Source organism: Nerophis ophidion, linkage group LG17, assembly GCF_033978795.1.
Source record: "Nerophis ophidion isolate RoL-2023_Sa linkage group LG17, RoL_Noph_v1.0, whole genome shotgun sequence".
NCBI classification, from domain to species: Eukaryota; Metazoa; Chordata; class Actinopteri; order Syngnathiformes; family Syngnathidae; genus Nerophis; species Nerophis ophidion.
The window spans coordinates 40,014,627-40,038,167 of NC_084627.1; the positions used below are offsets into that span (position 1 = coordinate 40,014,627).

Consider the following 23,541-nt stretch of genomic DNA (forward strand, 5'->3'; position numbering starts at 1 on the left):
AGATCCAGAAGTCCACAAAAAAAAAATGAAAACCTTTGTGCTTTTGAAAAGCAAAGGCTACTGGATTATTAAAAAAAATGTCAATATTCAATAAAAAAATACTTTATTTGAAAAACATGTCTAAATATTTATTCTAGACTATTTATGCAATATAAAAAACATTGTGAAAAACTACATTCATTATTCGGTATTCGGCCTTCGGCCAAGCGTTTAAATTTTATTCGGCTTCGGCCACAAATTTTCATTTCGGTGCATCCCTACTATACAGTGATGATAAGTTAATGTAATCATCATATATTGCAGTATAGTAATACAAGTAACCACTTCAAAGGATATAATTAACTTGTATTCCTCATTACTGTAGGATTGTTTACTATTGTACTGTAATTGGAAGGTAAATAACCGATATCCTTAAAAAATACATTAACAAAAATTAAATGGAGTCATTTTTGTAACCCTATAAATACTGAACATCTTAAAGTGCATTTTTTTCCCAGTTGGAAAAATGAGGTCGGACGTTGTCTTTTTCTTTATTGCTATCCCGCAATCACGGCGACATTTTCGCTCATTTGTCCGTATTGATAGGCTCCTATCGCTCATCCTATTTGAAGCTGAAATGTTTCCATAACGGTAACTTTGGGCTTATAATCTTATGTTTGTCGTCCTAATTTGTGTTACTTTGGAGCACTTCTCACTGGCGAGTCGCGAGGCTGTCTGTACTGTAAGAGTGTTGGCGACGGCACCCCGCTCGAATCTGTGCCAAGACAAAGATTGTGAATGACTGAAAAGAGGGGTCATGCTGTTCAGTTAATTGCACTGTTAAATAAACACGCTCAGACGTCTTACGTTCTGTTTGAAACGAGAGACAAACAAACGCTAGGCTAAATAATTCTGATTGAGGAACATGGCTGTTCAATTTAAACAAACAACCTAAGCCTCTTGCGGTTTTATCTACCGCATTAATAAAACCTTCGAAGTGGATTCAATTTCGATTAATCGTGTAGGCATAGTTTGTGAGATCCTAAGCTCTGGTGTTGCACAAAGAACATATCAAACTTGAAAGTCGTAACATTGTTTCCGCATGTGAACCTGAAGAAGGATCATTACCTCTTCCAGAGAAGAGATACCGGTATGTACCTTATACCTGGATTCTGACTAAAAATACGGTGGTATCAGTTTTGATCCATATGGCCGAGCCCTAGTATCGACCAATACATAGGGCTCCAAAATTGGTATTGTTTTGGAATTAAAAAAGTTCATAAATAAATAAATGGGTTGTACTTGTATAGCGCTTTTCTACCTTCAAGGTACTCAAAGCGCTTTGACACTACTTCCACTTTTACCCACACATTCACACACTGATGGAGAGTGCTGCCACAACGGACGTGACGAGGTTGGTACTAGGTGGGGATTGAACCAGGGACCCTCAGGTTGCGCACGGCCACTCTCCCACTGCGCCACGCCGTTGTATTAGAGAACCTCTAATTGCAAGCCCATTTTTGGTGGCTGTTTTCTTTCCTGGTATCAGTTTGCACAGTTTGTCCTTTGGTTTTCCTTCTTCAGTAAGTTAATGTTGTGAGTCTTCTCTCTCAATGCGATACATGGTTAAGTTTATAACTGATATATACCCTGATAGCCACGTCACATTTCATCAGTATCAAATGTAGCCATGTACCTCGCAGTACAGTTATTATTCAGATCAGTGGCTTATCCATCGCTCTGTGTGTCGAGTCTAATCTTACATCAGAGAAATATCTCTACTTGTCCTCCCACTCTGTCCCCTCTTGACCTTTTGTCTTCTCTGCTCAGCCAGCTGCTGCCGGGTGCGTGGAAGTAGAAAAAAGTGCACCGAACAGCCGAATATATCCCCAGGGATTTAGTATTAGCTTCCGTGTGGAGTCTTCCTTGAAAACATAACTTACTGAATTAGTGGTTTGGATGCTGCCTCACAGCAAGAAGGTATTCATGTGTCAGTCTTAGCTTCATGTGTGGAGTTTAAATCAGGTCATTGAATTAATTCAAATGGAAGAATATAAACATAACAGTTCAGTCCAACACTTAAAATATGATGGTTGACATGTTTTTCACTAAGTTCTTGGCATCTGTTTTGATAGCATTGTCACACTGAATGCTCCAAGACCTTCATTGCAATCATTTCACTTTGAGCCTAAATTATCAATGTCTTCTTCTGGCAAGGAGTCCCTACTATTTCATTTATGTCTGTTGCTTAAAGACACAGCTGACCACATAATATACTGTAGATTTTTATTTGTACACTTAACCCTAGTTTAAGTGTACAAATTAAGGCTGTACAATACAATACAACAGACCTGTTTCTCTACTTCCAAAATTTGGATTGCGATTCAAACTGCGATATTTATAATCTATACGTAAAAACGCATACAACTGTGAAAATAACGAGTGAAGGAATAAATGTTACTTTTAGACTTTCAATCAACATATTCTTTTTTCAAAGTGCCACACAGAACAACTTGCAATAATCTACTTTAAAATATCTGGCTTTATGCAAACAGGCTTGTAAGCCTTTGTCTACATCAGGGGTCGGCAACCCAAAATCTTGAAAGAGCCAGAGTGGACCAAAAATACTAAAACAAATCTGTCTGGAGCCGCAAAACAAATTTAAAATCCATATTACATACAGATAGTGTGTCATGAGATATAAATTAAATTAAGAGGACTTAAAGGAAACTAAATGAGCTCAAATATAGCTACAAATGAGGCATAATGATGCAATGTGCACATATAGCTAGCCTAAATAGCATGTTAGCATCGATTAGCTTGGAGTCATGCAGGGACCAAATATGCCCGATTAACATTCCACACAAGTCAATAACATCAACAAAAATCACCTTTGTGCATTTACGCAAAACATTAAAAGTTTGGTTGACAATATGAGACAGAAAAGGAAGTGGCGTAAAACACGTCCTAGAAAGTCGGAGAAAGTTGTACTGGTAAACAAACCATGGTGAGTTCAAAGACCGCCAAAATTAGTAGGACAAAACAGCGCTTGCCAAATACTTGAATCAGTGAAACATGTTTAATACAAACAGTGTGCTTTATAACAATTAGGGAGGTTTGTGTCATGTTTGCCCTCCTACAGAAACCATGTTAAAACATGAAAAATATTTTTTCCCTTCATCTTTTTCCAGTTTTCATACATTTTTGAAAAAGCTCCAGAGAGCCACTAGGGCGGCGCTAAAGAGCCACTACATCATGCTTTTAAACTGAAGAAATAGCCAATAAAAACTATCCATTGATGATAAAGTTCTGTAACCATAATATACAATAATAATGAAAGTAACCATATAAGTCTCATTTACGTCTTTTACTTTTATTATATCAAGAACATAGTCAGAGCTGTTCCCGTTTCTCTCTCAGGCCAGCATGGAGGTGATGATACCCTGCTCTCTGGTATGCCAAAAAGAATATTAGAAATCTACAATAATAACAAAACTCAGCTGCACGCGTGGTGATGAGGTGTTTTAAAGGCGATGAGTGGGTTTCCCTTCCACTTCAAGCTCTATTTTAAAGTCCTATTATTAGTTAGTAGAGTTAATAGAGGGGTCATTTGATTTTTTTTCTGCATTTAAAACACTTCCCTGTGGTCTACATAACATGTAATGGTGTTCTGTAGTCAACGTTTTGCAACGATTATATTTTACAGAATGTTTTACAGCCGATTTCTGACCGTCTCTTCAGGTTGCGCCGTTTTATATACATGCCTCCACTTCGACAGCATGTTCCGCCGTCATCAGTATTGTAGTTTTTAGTGCTTCCATAGCCAGTCTACTGACTGATTTAAATTCAAATTATACGCTAATTTGTATTAGAAATGGCAACATGAAAGGATTTATTTGCATGTACGAGCCAGTCTTCCCTACAACAAAAGGATAGTGAAAAAGAAGGAGCTTTTTGACCACAACGTCGGACTACAACAGCGGACTTGCACAAAACCACTTTGGGTAAATTTTTACCATATATGGATAATCCACTAACGTCACAGACGGGGAAAATGTCACAGATTGTGCAAAAACCAAATGGTTCGTTTGGAGGAAGTACGTAGAAAGGCAAATTTGTTTTATAAATATCTCCGCTAATTTGAGTTCAAATGTTCGGGACTTATGCAGATCCCAAATACACAAAATCAGACACCATGTGTTACGTGTTCGGCAGGTCACTTTTAAACTTTTTCTTGGGCAGTTTGTAATAGCTGCTTTGTCTTTTCTGTTTATGAATCTGCAGGCTGAGTTCTAAAGATTGGAGTCACATCAACACAATAAAATGAGCCATAAGTATCCGGAAGGGTGGACTGGGGAAGTAGGCAAGGAACGCCCAGCAGCCTTGGTTCCTCAGCGGTCTAGGCAGGACAATGGATCAGTACCAGGAGACCCTCCTATACGCCGAACCTGGAGGCCGTGTCAGATGCTTAGTCAAGATGGAGAGCTGAGTTCCCACCATCATCAACAATTGTCTCATCACTACCACCCACACGCAGCTCGTAATCCACCACATCAACGTAATCGTCAGTCATCAGTAAATGGACTAAGCCAAAACCAGGGTCAGTATTCTGGTACTGTACCGGAGGTGGTCCCTTTTAATGAAAGTCAAGAAAGTGATCAACGTCCTGTCCAACAGCCTCGCGCTGCTGTTAATCGTTACCGCCGCCGTGGTGACCCAAATCCAAGGCTCAGAGCTCACAAACCGAAGCCTGCAAACAAAGAAATACTGCAAACATTATCAGTTGCAGAACCAAGGGAAGGTCCTGCAGACATTACAGAGGAAGACATGACAGATATATCTCCAAAGGACCAAATACAGGGCAGAGGATCTCCCTATCAGACTCCTGTTGCTGTGGTCACTCCTACCCACCTCTCATCAGAGCTAGTACATCTTGACCTGCAACAGAATTTCCAGGATATTGATGTGGTCTGTGAAGATGACGTGAAGGAAGTTAAGGAGGATGAAACCCCAGAGCCGTCATTAAATGGAGGAGATCATCAACCAAGCACAGATTACTCGGATTTCAGCCATGAAAACGTGCAGACAGTGAAGGATGAGGAAAATTCAGACAAGGATGTAGAAAATCAGGAAGACATCATTGATGAGGTTCTTGATGTTGAAGCTCAGGGATTTGAAATCACTGATTTATGCTCGGACACAGAAAGTGCTGCTTCTCTCAATAACGATGGGCCTCTCCACAGTCCACCCCCACTACAGTCCCCAACTCCGCCATCGTCTCCTGATGCTCCATTTTTCCCAATGCTGGACCACTTTAGTGAGGATGCTAATATGAGTCCTCTGCCAGACAATGATCTGCTGCCTGAAGAGGAAGACGAGTGCTCCGAATCGCCCTCTGAATATTACCCAAAAACCTATGCAGACTTTTACACAGAATCCCACCAAAAGTCTTACCTGCAGCCTGTTAAGGAGTCAGAGACAAATTGCCATCTCAAGTCTTTTCCAGAACCCCTTAATGCATCTTATTCTGAGGTACTCAGAGAACCTCACATTCAGTCTTGTCAAATGACTAAGCCATATGAGGCCCAGAAGGAGCCCCCCAATGACCTATTTACCACCCATAAACAGGAGAATGTACAAAAAGTCTCGCCTACCAAAGGCACCCATTATGCACCAAGGCGCTCCAGGGACCGAGGTTACCATCCCCCCCATGTGGACAGCTCTGTCGGTTGCCGGCTGCACCACTATGATGCCCAGTCTGATGGAGAGGGGGGCAGTGCTAATCATAGCCCTATTCAGAAAAGTTTTCGGAATGCACCTAGACAAGCAGATTCACGGACCAAGCACTCATCCCCTGGACAGAGCAGGTCAGGCGGGACCAGGGATGAGGTAGGTCCAAATGCAGAGGTATCCGGAGACACCATCAGCCTTGTGATAAGAGACATCAGGGAGGCAATTGAGGAGGTTAAGACCAAGACTGTGCGGTCCCCTTACACTCCTGACCAGCCAGTGGAGCCCATTTGGGTGATGAGGCAGGAAATCAGCCCCACAGAGGAAGTCAAGTCACTACAGATGATGGCAGGCAACGTGAGTGTGAACCTTATCATTCATGATTACCAGACTTAATGTTTATAGTGAGCATTGTTACGTGACTAAGGTTTGGTGCTACTGAATGTGCTGTCCTGCTGCGCATGTGGGCTCTCTATGGGTACTGAGGTTTCCTCCCACAGTCCAAAAACATGTATCGTGTGCCAGATCGATAAAAACTCTTGATAAACTGTAAGTGTGAGTGTGAATATTGGTAGCTTTTTTGTCAAGTCTGTGGTTCTAGTCTGTTCTGTTTGTACCCTGCCTCTCACTTTAAATCAGCTGAGATAACCTATCAAGGTTCCACTTCTTTGTACTTTGTAAACACTTTAAAGGCCTACTGAAATGAGATTTTTTTATTCAAACGGGGATAGCAGGTCCTTTCTATGTGTCATACGTGATCATTTCGCGATATTGCCATATTTTTGCTGAAATGATTTAGTAGAGAACATCGACGATAAAGTTCGCAACTATTGGTCGCTAATAAAAAAGACTTGCCTGTACCGGAAGTAGCAGACTATGTGGGCGTAACGTCACGGGTTGTGGAGCTCCTCACATCCTCACATTGTTTATAATCATAGCCACCAGCAGCAAGTGCAATTTGAACCGAGAAAGCGACGAGTTCCCCATTAATTTGAGCGAGGATGAAAGATCCGTGGATGAGGAAAGTTAGAGTGAAGCACACAAAAAAAAGAAGGAAAAGGCAAAGGCTCCAGGCGACGGCAGTGTGAGCGATTCTGATGTTCTTAGACACATTTACTAGGATAATTCTGGAAAATCCCTTATCTGCTTACTGTGTTAATAGTGTTTTAGTGAGATTATAAAGTCATACCTGAAAGACGGAGGGCTGCGGTGAACGCCAGTGTCTCTCAGAGAAGCCAATGGAGGAGCCAAGATCACAGCTGCCTTTTTGATAGATGCAGGAGGAGTTCGCATAATCCACTCAAGTCTCCGGTAAGAGCCGACTTAATATCACAATTTTCCCATTCAAAAACTTGCTGGTTGACGTAAAGAAACATGTTCGCTTGACCGCTCTGTGTTAAAGCTTCACAACAAATAAAGAAACACCGGCTGTGTTTCGGTGCTAAAGGCAGCTCCAATCCACCGCTTTCCACCAACAGCATTCTTCTTTATAGTCTCCATTATTAATTGAACAAATTGCAAAAGATTCAGCAACAAGATGTCCAAATTACTGTGTAATCATGCGATGAAAAGAGACGTTTTTTAGCCGTAAGTGGTGCTGGGCTAATATGTCCACTACAACCCGAGACGTCACAAACACGCGTCATCTTTCCGCGACGTTTTCAACAAGAAACTCCGCGGGAAATTTTGAATTGTTATTTAGTAAACTAAACCGGCCGTATTGGCATGTGTTGCAATGTTAATATTTCATCATTGATATATAAACTAACAGACTGCGTGGTCGGTAGTAGTGGGTTTCAGTAGGCCTTTAAGTTTGAAGAGTTTCTTGAATTGGGTCATATTAGTACATTGTTTGATTTCTTTGCTTAATCCATTTCATAATTAAATTCCACTTACTGATATACTAAAGGTCTTAAGTGTTGTACGTGCATACAAATATTTAAAATTACATTTTACTCTTAGATTATATTTCTTCTGTTATGCTGAGAATAACTGTTGTACGTTCTTCAGTAGCTGGTTATAATTTGCCTTGTGCATAATTTTAGCCGTTTGCAGATTCAATATGTTGTGGAATTTCAGTATTTTTGATTCAATACATAAAGGGTTTGAATGTTCTCTATAACCAACATAGTGTATTACTCTAACTGATCTTTTTTGTAACACCGTTAATGAATGAAGTGTACTTTTGTAGTTATTTCCCCATATTTATGCACAATAACTCAGATATGGTAACACTAGCAAGCAGTAGAGAATATAAAGTGATTTTTGGTCCAATTCATTTTTAGCTTCAATCATTATTGACGTGTTTCTTGCCACCTTATGTTGTATATTGTTTATATGAGATTTCCAATTCATTTAATCATCAATCATTATGCTTACAAATTTGGTGTCATTTAGTCTTTCAATTTCTATTACGTTTATTAGTAATTTGGTTTGACTTTCTCTTCTACTGTTACCGATTAGCATTATTTTAGTTTTACTGAGGTTTAAAAATTGTTTTGTCAAACAATCTTTTAGATTTGTTCATTTCTTCCGTTACTGTTTGTTTTAGGTTTTGAGTCTTCTCTCCTGAACTAATCACTGATGTATCATCCGCGAATAATACTAACCAAGTCTTTCGTAACTTTACAGATGTCATTTATATAAAGATTGAACATTTTTGGTCCCAGTATTGATCCCTATGGTACACCACAGGATATATTTGGTGTTTTAGACATTCTTTCTCTTAGCTTTACGTATTGTTTCCTGTTAGTTAAGTAGCTTCTATTTCAGTTTAAGACCAACCCTCTGATGTCATACCATTCTAATCTTTATATTAATATATTGTGATAGATTGTGATTTGGGGAGGAGATCTTGCCCCAAGTGGAGGAGTTCAAGTTCCTCGGAGTCTTGCTCACGAGTGAAGGAAGAGTGGATCGTGAGATCGACAGGCGGATCGGTGCGGCGTCTTTAGTAATGCGGACGCTGTATCGATCTGTTGTTGTGAAGAAGGAGCTGAACCGGAAGGCAAAGCTCTCAATTTACCGGTCGATCTACGTTCCCATCATCACCTATGCTCATGAGCTTTGGGTCATGACAGAAAGGACAAGATCACGGGTACAAGCGGCCGAAAATAGCTTCCTCCGCCGGGTGGCAGGGCTCTCCCTTAGAGATAGGGTGAGAAACTCTGTCATCCGGGAGGAGTTCAAAGTAAAGCCGCTGCTCCTCCACATCGAGAGAAGCCAGATGAGGTGGTTCGGGCATCTGGTCAGGATGCCACCTGAACGCCTCCCTAGGGAGGTGTTTCGGGCACGTCCGACCGGTAAGAGGCCACGGGGAAGACCCAGGACACGTTGGGAAGACTATCTTTCCCGGCTGGCCTGGGAGCGCCTCGGGATCTCCCAGGAGGAGCTGGACGAAGTGGCTGGGGAGAGGGAAGTTTGGGCTTCCCTGCTTAGGCTGCTGCCCCCACGACCCGACCTCAGATAAGCAGAAGAAGATGAATGGATGGATGGATGGATATTGTGATTAATTATGCCATATGTTTTAGTCAGATCCATAAACATTGCTGCTGCACATTTTCACCATCTATTGCAGTGGTAATTTCTTCTGTTATTTCGATTAAAGCCATCAAAGTTGAAATATTAGCTCTGTATCCATATTGGTTCTCAGCGAGTATTCTATTTTTGTTTATGAAACTCTCCAATCTGTTATTGAACTGTTATATATCTACACCATTTTTGTTAGCACATTTCTATCGATCCGTCAACATGGTCCTTGATCGATTACACTCAGTGTTTGTTCTAGTCTTTGATTCAATGTGTATTCTAACTTACCGGTCTGTTTCTTTTCATTGTTTCCTTGCTACAGTCTTCTCCTCAGTCCTTCTCGCAGTCAGCATCAAGGTCTCCATCACACCATGCCTCATTGTGTGATCCGGACTCTTGTAGTCCACTGAGCGACGAGTGCGTCAAAGTCCCCCTTTCCCAACAACATCCTGAACATCAGCCCCAAAGCAACAACCATCACCACCAAGGCCGCCCATCACAACAGAGGGATGTCACAAAGCAACCTCACCCATACATGCAGCCAAAACTAGCACATCAACAGCAGTATCACCAACAGAATCAACATCCACCACATCAGTCACATCAGGTCCAGCCTTCTTCACAGCAGCCATCAGTCCAGGAAGTGAGTGCCCGTACACCAGCATTAGAAATACTAAAACCAAATCAGTGTAGGTCAATATACTGTCGCACACCATCAACTCTATGCATGGTGTTCACAATTAATCGCTTTCTCTACCTGAGACGGCGCTAGAGTCTCTTCAAAGCCGTCTGGAAGTCTTTCTCCTTGGCTTGTCCTCCCAGTTCCGAGTTTTGCCTCGGCAACCACCAATTCCACGCACTGCTTGGCCTTTTGGTACTTGTCAGAAGTCTAAAATGCCTAATAGGACTCCTTTTTCAAGCTTGACAACATACCTCAGCGCTGGTTTCCACCGGCGGATTATGAGGGGGCACCAAACAACTTGCGTAAGCCACAGCGACGATCGGCCGCCTCAATAAAAGAGGCACAGAACATGGTGAAGTGAAGTATATTTATATAGCGCTTTTTCTCTAGTGACTCAAAGCGATTTACAGAGTGAAACCCAATATCTATTTTTTTTTTTTTACATTTAAACCAGTGTGGGTGGCACTGGGAGCAGGTGGGTAAAGTGTCTTGCCCAAGGACACAACGGCAGTGACTAGGATGGCGGAAGCGGGTATCGAACCTGCAACCCTTAAGTTGCTGACACGGCCGCTCTACCAACTGAGCTATACAGCCCCCAACATGGCCCACTTGTACTCATATATAAGGCCAACGCTTTCCCACAGGTGGAAATTGGAACTCGTTCCAACGGGAGACTGCGCCAGATAGGGGTGTAACGGTACACAAAAATTTCGGTTCGGTACGTACCTCGGTTCAGAGGTCACGGTTCGGTTCATTTTCGGTACAGTAAGAAAACAACAAAATACACCTTTTTTGGTTATTTCTTTACCAAATTTGCAAAATCTTCCACCCAAAAAATGTTTTTTGATGTGAAGTCATGGGAACCTTGGATAGGTCAATAATTCATAATAACATTGATTTTGATTCAATATTATGTTTTAAGCAATGACAGTTTGAAAGAAAAAAACCCCAGCTTTGTTTCATTAGTCAACGTTGCAACTTTTTCTAAATTACATTTAGCCTTTATGGTTTTTTTTTTCACTTTTGTTTATGTTTTTGTTTATTTTAATAGTATTTTTAGAATATGCCGTGGGCCTTTAAAACATTAGCTGTGGGCCGCAAATGGCCTCCGGGGCACACTTCTAACACCCCTGCAATAGATAATAAAAAATAAAATCTGATAAATCTATGGGTAAAAAGCAGAGCCTGGCGACGCATGCGCATTTATCATAACTCTCTCGCTCTCTCTGTCTCTGCCCCTCCCTCACAAATGCTGCTGCGTGCACAAATTGTCTTGTTTTTAACCCCTTCTTAACCCTGAACGTACATTGAAAATACACGCAACCCTAACTTAAAATGCCGGACATTTGAGGCATTTAAGAAACTCCACCCGGACAGCCCCGCAAAAGAGGACATGTCTGGTGAAAAGAGGAGGTATGGTCAGTCTATCGTAGCCCGGTCGCTGCTAGCATGCTGTGTGTTGTGCCTCGGTGTGTAATGTTTACACAACGTGCGGTACGCTACTTAATATGTCCGTGTGGAAACTCGTTCGGGTTTTGAGGGTCTTCCAGCTCTGGCTTTTACATGTTGTCCTAGTCCGGTCGCTGCTAGCATGTGTACTCGTTCGGTACACCTCCGAACCGAACCGAAATCCACGTACCGATGCGGTTTAATACAAATACATGTACTGTTACACCAATAGTGCCAGACGTTCTTAGCAGACACTCACATTATGTTTGGGGCTGCCAGGTCTGACTGGCATCCTCCCCACCATTGGAGCTAACTCACCACCAAGGGGTAATTGGTTGACTGCGCCACCCTTCTCTTCACCCGAGTGTCCCAGACATGGGTCCCCAAGTCCGACGACGCGACCACAGAGTCAATCATCAAAATAAGGCCCATGGTGTCCTTGTACCAGGTGCACGTATGGACAACCTTATTTTTGAACATGGTGTTTGTTATGGACAATCTGTGACGACCACAAAAGTCCAGTAACTACACAGTATTCAATGTATTTTGCCTTTGTGTGGATAGCAAGGAAATACAGCAATTACAGGAAACAATTTTTTAGTGGTTAAAATGTCTGCCCTGAGATTGGTAGGTTGTGAGTTCAAACCCCGGCCGAGTCATACCAAACACTATAAAAATGGGACCCATTCCCTCCCTGCTTGGCACTCAGCATCAAGGGTTAGAATTGGGGGTTAAATCACCAAAAATGATTCCCGAGCGCGGACACCGCTGCTGCCCACTGCTCCTCTCACCTCCTAAGGTGTGATCAAGGGTGATGGGTCAAAAGCAGAGAATAATTTTGCCACACCTAGTGTGTGTGTGACAAGCATTGGTACTTTAACTTAATATTCAATATATTTGTGTGTATACCAAGAAGAGGAGGAGGAAATAATCGATTTTAGGCTGCATCGCAATTTGGACATGCAGGATTATAGAATCGATTAGTAAACGTCATAATCGATAATCAATTTATTTAATGCAGACAGTTTTAAAATTTGGCTGACTGCAGCAAACCACCTCTCTGAGAGATCCGACCACCTGCTTCATTTTAAGACACTTATGTTCCAGTTTTGCACACATTTTCATCAATTTAATAAACATGGGAATTAATTTAACTATTTATTTTTACAAATGCGCTGTTTTTTTTTAAAGTTGCAAGTGATAAACACTTATTTAGTCAAACAAAATGTAAAACTGCATCAATATACATACATTAAAGATGCATCAATTGATTTTTAATTGAATCGTAGCTTTTGAATCGTAATCGGATCATGAGGTGGCCAAATATTCCCACCTCTAATTAATAGCAAGCAGATAGAGCAATCAGAAAACATTTAATGTATTTGATATTTGTGTGGATATCAAGAAGATACAGCAATCACAGGAACCAGAAAAAATGTGATAGGTATTCTTTGTCTTTTTACAGATACGCAGATCTCTTCCTCCGTTTCCCACATTTGTGGATAGTGAGTAGACACTTTTTCTCACCTCCACCCCCATCATTTTACACATTACATAATACTTTCCAATTGTACATTTGGTTCATGGCAATCGAAATACTGTATTAAGCAATGTTATTTAATGATTTCCAGTATATAAATGGTATATTCATTTAAAGTAGGGTCCTCAAAGACCGTTTAATCCAGGCATTATTTTCACGGTCCGGTTTTCCACGTGTGGCAAATAAGTATAGTAAAAATAAGTGCTAAAAATTCACCACAATGCTGAGTTAGTGAGAGCCTTGAATGTGTTTCTTTGACAGTATATGCTATGTATTAGAGTCCAGAAAATACGGTACTTTTTTATACTGTGGTAAAAACCTCACAAATTTTCTGAAGGATTAATTGACAAAAATCCAAACACGCAGACCAGTCATCTCAAAAGAGTGGAAACTGCAAAATGCGTGTCTGATGAGTGCATATCATTTGTGTAGTACCCGGACCATGTGACCCTGAAGACCTTATTGATGGCATCATCTTTGCCGCAACCTACCTGGGCTGTACCAACCTTCTTTCGGAGAGGACGCCTACAAAGAGTGCCCGCATGGAGCAGGCACAGGAAGCCATGAACCAAGTGAGGGTAAGGACATCATTTCTAGTTGAATATGTTATTTCATAAAGTATTCCTGAAACATGACTTTTTTTACTAACCAAGCTCATGGCCATTGACCGCTACAGTGGATTCAGTTCAGTTTATTGAAGTTTGTTTTAAATGCATACTAGATTAGAGCACAGAGACTCATGTTAACTCAAGTTAAAGGAGTCGGAAGAAGTGTAGCTTATTCAAAGACATTCTTTCTCCACATCACACAATCACCAAAACAATATGTACATTTTTTGTAAATTTCCTGTGTTCGGTGTACGTTCTTAGACATTGGGTCCCAGGGCGAACCCTCATGACAACAGAACAACACAGTACAGTCTTGCAACATGGCTGTTTAGCTGCTACCAAACAACTAGACCTGTGGTCAGCAACCCGCGGCTCTAGACATGCGGCTCTTTAGCACCGTATTAGTGGCTCCCTGGACCTCTTTCAGAGATGTGTGAAAATGGAAAAAAGATGAAGAAATTATTGTTACAAATTCCACCGTTTATGCTATACATTCTTCACTGATGAGCGTATTCGGCAAGCACCGTTTTGTCCTACTAATTTCAGCGATCCTCGAACTCATCGTAGTTTGTTTACATGTACAACTTTCTCCGATGCTGCCACAGAAAGATGTGTTTTATGCCACTCCTTTTTTGTCTCATTTTGTCCACCAAACATTTTATGCTGTGCGTGAATGCACAAAGGTGAGCTTTGTTGATTTTATTGATTTGTTGGAGTGCTTATCAGGCATATTTGGTCAATTCATGACTGCAAGCTAATCGATGTTAACATACTGTTTTAAAGTTAAAGTACAAATGATCGTCACACACACACTCGGTGTGGTGAAATTAGGCTAGCTGTATGTACATATTGCATTATTATGCCTCGTTTGTAGGTATATTTGAGCTCATTTAATTTTCTTTACTTATGTCCTCTGTGTATTTAATTTATATTTGCATGTCTTATGACACATTATGACGGTGTGGGGAAGTTGGTAGAGTGGCTGTGCCAGCAATCTGAGGGTTATCAATCAATCAATCAATCAATGTTTATTTATATAGCCCCAAATCACAAATGTCTCAAAGGACTGCACAAATCATTACGACTACAACATCCTCGGAAGAACCCACAATAGGGCAAGGAAAACTCACACCCAGTGGGACGCCAGTGACAATGCTGACTATGAGAAACCTTGGAGAGGACCTCAGATGTGGGCAACCCCCCCCCTCTAGGGGACCGAAAGCAATGGATGTCGAGCGGGTCTAACATGATACTGTGAAAGTGGCTCCAACACAGCCGCGAGAGTTCAGTTCAAGCGGATCCAAGACAGCAGCGAGAGTCCCGTCCACAGGAGACCATCTCAAGCGGAGGCGGATCAGCAGCGTAGAGATGTCCCCAATCGATACAGGCGAGCGGTCCATCCTGGGTCCCGACGAGCGGTCCATCCTGGGTCTCGACTCTGGACAGCCAGTACTTCATCCATGGTTATCGGACCGGACCCCCTCCATAAGGGAAGGGGGGACATAGGAGAAAGAAAAGAAGCCGCAGATCAACTGGTCTAAAAAGGAGGTCTATTTAAAGGCTAGAGTATACAGATGAGTTTTAAGGTGAGACTTAAATGCTTCTACTGAGGTAGCATCTCGAACTGTTACCGGGAGGGCATTCCAGAGTACTGGAGCCCGAACGGAAAACGTTCGGGCTCCACTGGAAAAACGTTCGGGCTCCACTTACTGGTTCAATCTCCACCTTCTACCATCCTAGTCATGTCTGTTGTGTCCTTGGGCAAGACACTTCACCCTTGCTCCTGATGGGTCCTGGTGAGCGCCTTGCATGGCAGATCCCGGCATCAGTGAATGTGTGTGTGAATGGGTAAATGTGGAAAAGGTGTCAAAGCGCTTTGAGTACCTTGAAAGTAGAAAAGCGCTATACAAGTATAACCCATTTACTATTGTATGTATGTAATATTGGCTGCATTTCTGGTCGGTGTTTGTTCCAGACCACAGCAAACGTTAGCCAGCTTGCAAAGTGATAATTCCATTAGGAGAAAATCGCCTGTTGTTTCCTCTCCACATCTACTGTATACCTTTTACCATTCTGAGCCAGTCATTTCCAGAAGTTATCTCATCCTGTGGGAAGCCACCATTTTACTAATGATTTCCAATGTTGCATAAATTTGTAGAATAAAAATTAAAATACAACATTTCTGTCAAATAAAATTTGCGTCAGCCTTTGATAGTAGGCTAATATAGACACTTACATCATGTGTTGCCTTCATTATAACACTTATATAAGGCTTTTAATTTTTTGCGGCTACAGGCACATTTTGGGTTGCCTACCCCTGAACTAGCCAATCACCACAGATTCTATTTTAGTCATCTTTCTTACCTGTACACTGCTTCCGCAGGTCCGTCTGCATCTTTGTGAAACAATTACAATGCCACCCAAGCGTAACACTTCTGCGTATTTAATAAATGCCTTCCTTTAACGTTTTCAAATAGGGAATGTCATCCTGAGACACAGACCTGTTATCCGTGTTATCATCCTTGAAGTCAAACTCGATTAAATTTGAGTGCATCAACTGGAGTCACATTTGGGAACTTTTTGACGGTAACTCTGTGACACACAGTGGACATGCTTAATGAGTTATTGTGTAATGATGTGGCACCTACAAAAACCCAGCCCAGGTTCATTTTCTCCTCCTTCAATTACCTGCCTTGAAGCCAGGGCCTTGGAGCAAATGTAGCCTATCAACTTCACACTCAAACTTTGGGGGGATTTAATTTACTCTTACCTTTTAAAGGATTTAATTGCCTTGCCGTAGGAGGGAGTTTTATCGTTTCTAAGGAGTTATAGCCTCTCACTTTAAGACCTGAGACCTGTTTGCTTGGCACAACAGCATCTTTACCAAGCATTAGAGCTTTAACTTTATTGGTGTAGACTTAGCATTAAGACTATTTCACACATCTTAGTCAATAAATACAATGTCACTTTGAGTGTCTTAAAAGTGCATAAACTAGCTTTTCTGTACCTGAGTGTGGCTCTGAAGAAACCCATACCGGTACGATCATAGACGTGTTTACACATTGTGTGTTGGTTTCCGTATTTAGAGCCAGGGTAGTTGCAGCCTTTTCTGTGGCGCTCTGAGTTGGGTTCTTGGCCAATTTATTATTGTCTTAATTGAAGTCGTGTAGAGAGGTAGGGTGTTTTTTCTTACAAACTTCACATATTAGTCTGTAATGACAGTACTCTGCATTGAGGTCTGGTTTAAGAGAGCCATAACAGAGTTGTTTCTCTTTTATAAACAGTTTCCGTTCCTCAAATGATTTGCCTTTAAATTGAGGGCCACTGTAAAGTTTGTGACCGCTGTCTTGACGAAGCAAGCAGGGTTGTTTGACATTTGACCTTTGTTTTGTGTTGTCAGTCTCTGCAACTGATTGCGTGTAGAGAACAGAGGATGTGGGTTGTTTTTCCCTTTGGTAATTCTAGACTGGGCTTGTGGAGAAGTCTGTAGACTGGAGAGCCTGAAATGATGTGATGGGGTTACACACAATCTCTGCTTCAGACAACGTGAACTCTGAAAATCCTTCAAATCTGGGAACTTCCACTTTCTCTAATTTGGTGAGCTGCTTGACGTTTCCATCTATGTGGCTGCCCAATAAAGTTTTTTTTGTACAAGTTTTTGGTTCTCCTTACAGTCGTTAAGAATGTTTAAGCCTTCAACGTGGGATAAGGCCTCATAACATGCTTGAATAAAATTAACAAATGCCCTAAATCCTGTAGAGACCAATATTTGTATCTTTGGCCATTTTGGCAGCCTTTCTCTGAATGCCTTTTGTATGACAAATGGACGTCCATAAGTTTGGTTAAGACGTTCCTTTGAATCTTTGTATACGTCACTGTCATTTCGGTAGAAGATGCCTTCAAGTGTCTTTCGATCTGGACCTCCAACATACAATATCTCCTTAATTAGTGCAGAGTGTCAGCAGGTACGATGTTCTTCTTATCAATGAAGGCAGCAAAATGAAGCTTTCCACTCAATGAACTGGATTGGGTCACCAGTGACAATGGAGGGCTCAGGAATTGGCAGTCTGTTGATGGCTATACTGTCTTGCACTGCTTGAGCTAAATAAAATATGTCTGCATGTAGAGATGAGGTTAACACCACGTTACTGTTAGGGTCTTGAATGGGAGCAGAAACCGTAGGAGACTTCTGACCTGCTCTGCTTATGTCAATACCGTGAACACTATTTTCATTCCTTATTTCTTGATCATAAGTCCTTAGTCTCGCTTGAGCAGCCTTTAACTCCCTTTTAGCCTTTAGTTTCTCATGTTTTTCCTTTCTTTACCTTCTCTCTAAAAGTTTAATATTTTCCATTTGTGTTTCCTCCTCTAGTAACACTTCATACTCTACTTCCTTTGTCGTGAGTTCTGCTGCAGCCTCTGCTCTCTTGCCAGCTACTGCTGACCTTGCAGACTATGATTTACTGGCAGAAGAGTATTTATTTGAGTGTTTGACTGATGAACTATAATTGGAATTAGCATAGTCTGGTACCACCAGCTAATGGAGACGTGTCTTCACTTTCTCACTAGCATAGTCGTCTATGCCTGAAAGTTTTTCATGTGCAACTATTTTAATGTCTCTGGTGACTCATTTACATGCATCTATTAGTCGTCTTATGTCATTGGAAAGAGTAATGTTCCCCCTGATTTTCTTATACAACATAATGACACTGTCCCCCCCCCAAAAAAATAATTCTGAGTTGTGCTTTTTGACTCTGCAGGCAGCACAGAAGCAAGCAAAAAACAGAAAAAAGGTAAATTGTTTATTCAAACTTTGTTTTGAAGTTAAAATGAAGTTTGTGATAACTCATTGAGACCTTACATTTGTTGTGTGTGAAAACTGAAAACATAATCTTTTTTTATTTGATCTCAACAGAGTCCTGACAGTGAAACTCCATCCACTGCTGAAGTGGATCTTTTCATGTCCACGCAAAGAATCAAAGTCCTCAATGCAGACACTCAGGTAAATAATGAATTAAAATTGTAATGAAATAATTTATTTCATACTGCTTATCAATATGATAATACAAAAACACTAATAAACCTCTTTTTACTTGGCCAATAAAGCTGATTCTGATTATTAATAGTTTATACAAAAACAATAATACACACTTCTGTCATGATCTGCTACCCGGATCATAGGTTTTGTGGATTTTTGAGTTTGTTTGTGCACTTCCTTGTTTGTTCTGTCACCATGGTTGCTTATTTGTTCCACCTGCTCCTTGTTTCCGGACTCACACCTGTTTGTTGATTACCATCCTTATTTAAGCCTGCCCTTTCAGTCGACTCGTTCTCGCATCCTAGCTTTTGTTACCCGTAACAAGTGACGACGCTGATCCCCGTATCTGGTAGACCTGTTTTTCTATTTTGCTAGCTCCCATGCTATGCTTGTTTTCTTTTAGCTCCCTTGCTAGTTCTGTTTGTTTTGCCTTTTCTGCCTTGTGCAAGTTTTCTGTTTCCTAGTCTGTTAAATTTTTAATAAATCTAGATTTTCTTACCTTTTACGCTGTGTTCGAGCCCGAACTGCATCTTGAAAGAACGCACCCGCTTCACCATGCCCAGCAAACGTCACACATTTCAGTACATCAATGCATCTTCACAGTAGTGTATAAAACCATAATACACATTCAATCATCAGTTTGATGTAAATAGATTATATAAAAAGTGATACTAAAGTAATTTGTCTTTGAAGCACTGTTGAAAAAGTTGTGCGGTCCACCAGGAGTCTTTAATGGATCTGCCGCTAAGGACCATCTCTTACATCGCTGACATTGGCAACATGGTGGTCCTGATGGCCCGAGGGAAGATGGTTCGTGCTCGCAGCGCTCAGGAAAGCCTGAACAACACAGCTGAGCAAAACTCCATGTCCAATGATGACAGACGCGTCTACAGAATGATTTGTCACGTCTTTGAGTCTGAGGATGTGAGTTATGTTATTTATTATAATGTTATTTTCTGCTGCTGTTTTTTTTTTATTTGCTTACTTTTTCTCTACCAATAAGCAAATGAAGGTAATGTTGAAAATAAGAAATACAATCAAATCATCAAAATTGCCATCTTTCCTCCAGGCTCAGCTGATTGCTCAGTCCATCGGTCAGTCCTTCAGCGTGGCCTACCAGGAGTTTCTCAGGGCCAACGGCATCGACCCAGAGGATCTGAGTCAGAGGGAGTACAGCGACCTGCTCAACACTCAGGACATGTACAACGACGACCTCATCCACTTCTCCAAATCAGAGAACTGTAGAGATGTAAGTGCACCAACAGGTGCAGCAGGGGACATTGGGATGCAGTAAACCCTTATTTTATTGCTGTAAATTGGTCCCAGGCTTGACAATGGTAAATTAAAGGCCTACTGAAATGAGATATTCTTATATGACGGGGATAGCAGGTCCATTCTATGTGTCATACTTGATCATTTCGCGATAGTGCCATATTTTTGCTGAAAGGATTTCGTAGAGAACATCGACGATAAAGTTCGCAACTTTTGGTTGCTAATAAGAAAGCCTTGCAGAAGCAGACGATGTGCACATGACGTCACGGGTTGTAGGGCTCCTCACATCCTCACATTTTTTATAATCCTAGCCACTAGCAGAAATAACAATTCGGACCGAGAAAGCGATGATTTCCCCATTAATTTGAGCGAGGATGAAAGATTATTGGATGAGGAAAGTTAGAGTGAAGCACAAAAAAAAAGAAAAAAGAAAATGCGATGCTCCAGGCGATGGCAGTGTGAGCGATTCAGATGTTATTAGACACATTTACTAGGATAATTCTGGAAAATCCCTTATCTGCTTATTGTGTTATTAGTGTTTTAGTGAAATTATAAAGTCATACCTGAAAGTCGGAGGGCTGCGGTGAACGCCAGTGTCTCTGAGAGAAGCCAATGGAGGAGCCAAGATCACAGCTGCCTTTTTGACAGCTGCAGGAGGAGGTCGCATAATACACTCAAGTCTCTGGTAAGAGCCGACTTAATATCACAATTTTTCCATCCAAAAACTTGCTGGTTGACGTAGAGAAACATGTTCGCTTGACCGCTCTGTGTTAAAGCTTCACAACAAACAAAGAAACCCCGGCTGTGTGTCGGTTGCTAAAGGCAGCTGCAATCCACCGCTTTCCACCAACAGCATTCTTCTTTATAGTCTACATTATTAATTGAACAAATTGCAAAAAATTCAGCAAAACAGATGTCCAAAATACTGTGCAATAATGCGATGAAAAGAGACGACTTTTAGCCGTGAGTGGCGCTGGGCTGAAATGTCCGCTCCAACCAATAACGTCACAAGCACGCGTCAACATAAGCGTCATCATCGACGTTTTCAACAGGATACCTCGCGGGAAATTTAAAATTGCAATTTTGTAAACTAAACCGGCCGTATTGGCATGTGCTGCAATGTTAATATTTCATCATCGATACATAAACTATCAGACTGCGTGGTCGGTAGTGGTGGGTTTCAGTAGGCCTTTAATTCCTGTGAAGTAGGAATTGTAAATTGAATATTTTCATACTTAAACCATAGAAGATTGATTATGACTTTCTAAACGTGTTTTAACTGGTGCTGTCAAACGATCCATCCATCCAACCCATCCATCCATTTTCTATTGCTTGTCAATCAATCAATCAATCAATGTTTATTTATATAGCCCCAAATCACAAATGTCTCAAAGGACTGCACAAATCATTACGACTACAACATCCTCGGAAGAACCCACAACAGGGCAAGGAAAACTCACACCCAGTGGGCAGGGAGAATTCACATCCAGTGGGACGCTAGTGACAATGCTGACTATGAGAAACCTTGGAGAGGACCTCAGAAGTGGGCAACCCTCCGCCCCTCTAGGGGACCGAAAGCAATGGATGTCGAGCGGGTCTAACATGATACTGTGAAAGTTCAATCCATAGTGGCTCCAACACAGCCGCGAGAGTTCCGTTCAAAGCGGATCCAAGACAGCAGCGAGAGTCCCGTCCACAGGAAACCATCTCAAGCGGAGGCGGATCAGCAGCGTAGAGATGTCCCCAACCGATACACAGGCGAGCGGTCCATCCTGGGTCTCGACTCTGGACAGCCAGTACTTCATCCATGGTCATCGGACCGGACCCCCTCCACAAGGGAGGGGAGGACATAGGAGAAAAAGAAAAGAAGCGGCAGATCAACTGGTCTAGAAAGGAGGTCTATTTAAAGGCTAGAGTATACAGATGAATTTTAAGGTGAGACTTAAATGCTTCTACTGAGGTAGCATCTCGAACTGTTACCGGGAGGGCATTCCAGAGTACTGGAGCCCGAACGGAAAACGCTCTATAGCCCGCAGACTTATTTTGGGCTCTAGGAATCACTAATAAGCCGGAGTCTTTTGAACGCAGATTTCTTGCCGGGACATATGGTACAATACAATCGGCAAGATAGGCTGTAGCTAGACCGTGTAGTATTTTATACGTAATTAGTGAAACCTTAAAGTCACATCTTAAGTGCACAGGAAGCCAGTGCAGGTGAGCCAGTACAGGCGTAATATGATCAAACTTTCTTGTTCTTGTCAAAAGTCTAGCAGCCGCATTTTGTACCAACTATAATCTTTTAATGCTAGACATGGGGAGACCCGAAAATAATACGTTACAGTAATCGAGACGAGACGTAACAAATGCATGTTGTGCCTTTTGCGATAGCGGGGGGCGCTGGTGCCTATCTCAGCTACAATCGGGTGGAAGGCGACGTACACCCCGGACAAGTCGCCACCTCATCGCAGGGCCAACACAAATAGACAGACAACATTCACACTCACATTCACACACTAGGGCCAATTTAGTGTTGCCAATCAACCTAGATCCATCCATCCATCTATCTTCTTCCACTTATCTGGGGTGGGGTCATGGGGGCAACAGAGAAGCCCAGATTTCCCTCTTTGTCTAGTTCCTCCCAGGGGATCCCGAGGCGTTTCCATGCCAGCTGGGAGACATAGTCCCTCCAAAGTGTCCTGGGTATTGTCTGTAATATAACATGTACTGTTACGGAGAAATATGTACAACATTTATCATATTATGGTCATTTTAAGCATGACCGTAACAGTGGGCAATGGTAAATGGGTTACACTTATTTAGCGCTTTTCGACTTCTTTAAGGAACACAAAGCGCTTTGACACTATTTCCACATTCAAACACACACATTCACACACTGATGGCGGGAGCTGCCATGCAAGGCACTAACCAAGACCCATCAGGAGCAAGGGTGAAGCTCAAGGACACAACGGACGTGACGAGGTTGGTAGAAGGTGGGGATCGCACCAGGAACTCTCAGGTTGCTGGCATGGCCCCTCTACCAACAGCGCCACGCCGTCCCCTATTGTGTAGCCCCCGGGGACCGTATCTGGCTCGTCATGGTTCAGCTTCTTGGTAGGTTAAATTTCCCTGTGTTGGCAACCAAGAGGGCAATGTGGGTTTAGTGTCCTGCCCAAAGACACAAAGGCAGTGACTAGATTAGCGGAAACTGGAATCAAACCAGGAACCCTGAAGTTTCTGGACAGCCGTGTTAAAGCTACACCTTGAATTCAGACTCTTCTAGATTAGTCTTATTGCCCACTTTATGAGATCAACGTTCGAATTGCTCTTTCTATCGAGCAACTGGTCCAGCTGTGGCAGAAAAAAGATTTTTGTTATTTGTAAACATTTCTTTTGCTTGTTTCTTCCTGCAATTTAACTGATGAAGTCATCAGATCTTTTCTTGTTAGGTTTACATTGAGAAGCAGAAAGGAGAGCTTGTGGGCGTGGTCATCGTGGAGTCGGGCTGGGGATCCATCCTCCCCACCGTCATCATCGCCAGCCTGATGCACGGCGGTCCTGCCGAGAAGTCCGGCCGACTCAACATCGGCGACCAAATCATGACCATTAACGGGACCAGCTTGGTCGGTTTGCCGCTCAGCACCTGCCAAAGCATCATTAAAGTACGCCGGCTTTCTCCACGCATGTCGGAACTTGCTGAGTTTTTTTTGTGGCCAAT

General features: G+C 42.0%; 1 protein-coding gene across 1 annotated transcript in view; it reads left to right on the forward strand.

Moving 5' to 3' along the window:
• The window catches only part of LOC133536428 (amyloid-beta A4 precursor protein-binding family A member 1-like), a 40,599-nt gene that overhangs the window by 12,806 nt on the left and 4,252 nt on the right, over positions 1 to 23,541 (forward strand). The window contains exons 3-11 of the mRNA XM_061876931.1: positions 4,264 to 6,066; positions 9,560 to 9,880; positions 12,834 to 12,873; positions 13,341 to 13,486; positions 18,277 to 18,309; positions 18,432 to 18,518; positions 19,278 to 19,478; positions 19,624 to 19,803; positions 23,273 to 23,485. Coding sequence (XP_061732915.1) covers positions 4,303 to 6,066; positions 9,560 to 9,880; positions 12,834 to 12,873; positions 13,341 to 13,486; positions 18,277 to 18,309; positions 18,432 to 18,518; positions 19,278 to 19,478; positions 19,624 to 19,803; positions 23,273 to 23,485 — 2,985 coding nt within the window. The 5' untranslated portion in view covers positions 4,264 to 4,302. The remainder of the gene's footprint in view (positions 1 to 4,263; positions 6,067 to 9,559; positions 9,881 to 12,833; positions 12,874 to 13,340; positions 13,487 to 18,276; positions 18,310 to 18,431; positions 18,519 to 19,277; positions 19,479 to 19,623; positions 19,804 to 23,272; positions 23,486 to 23,541) is intronic.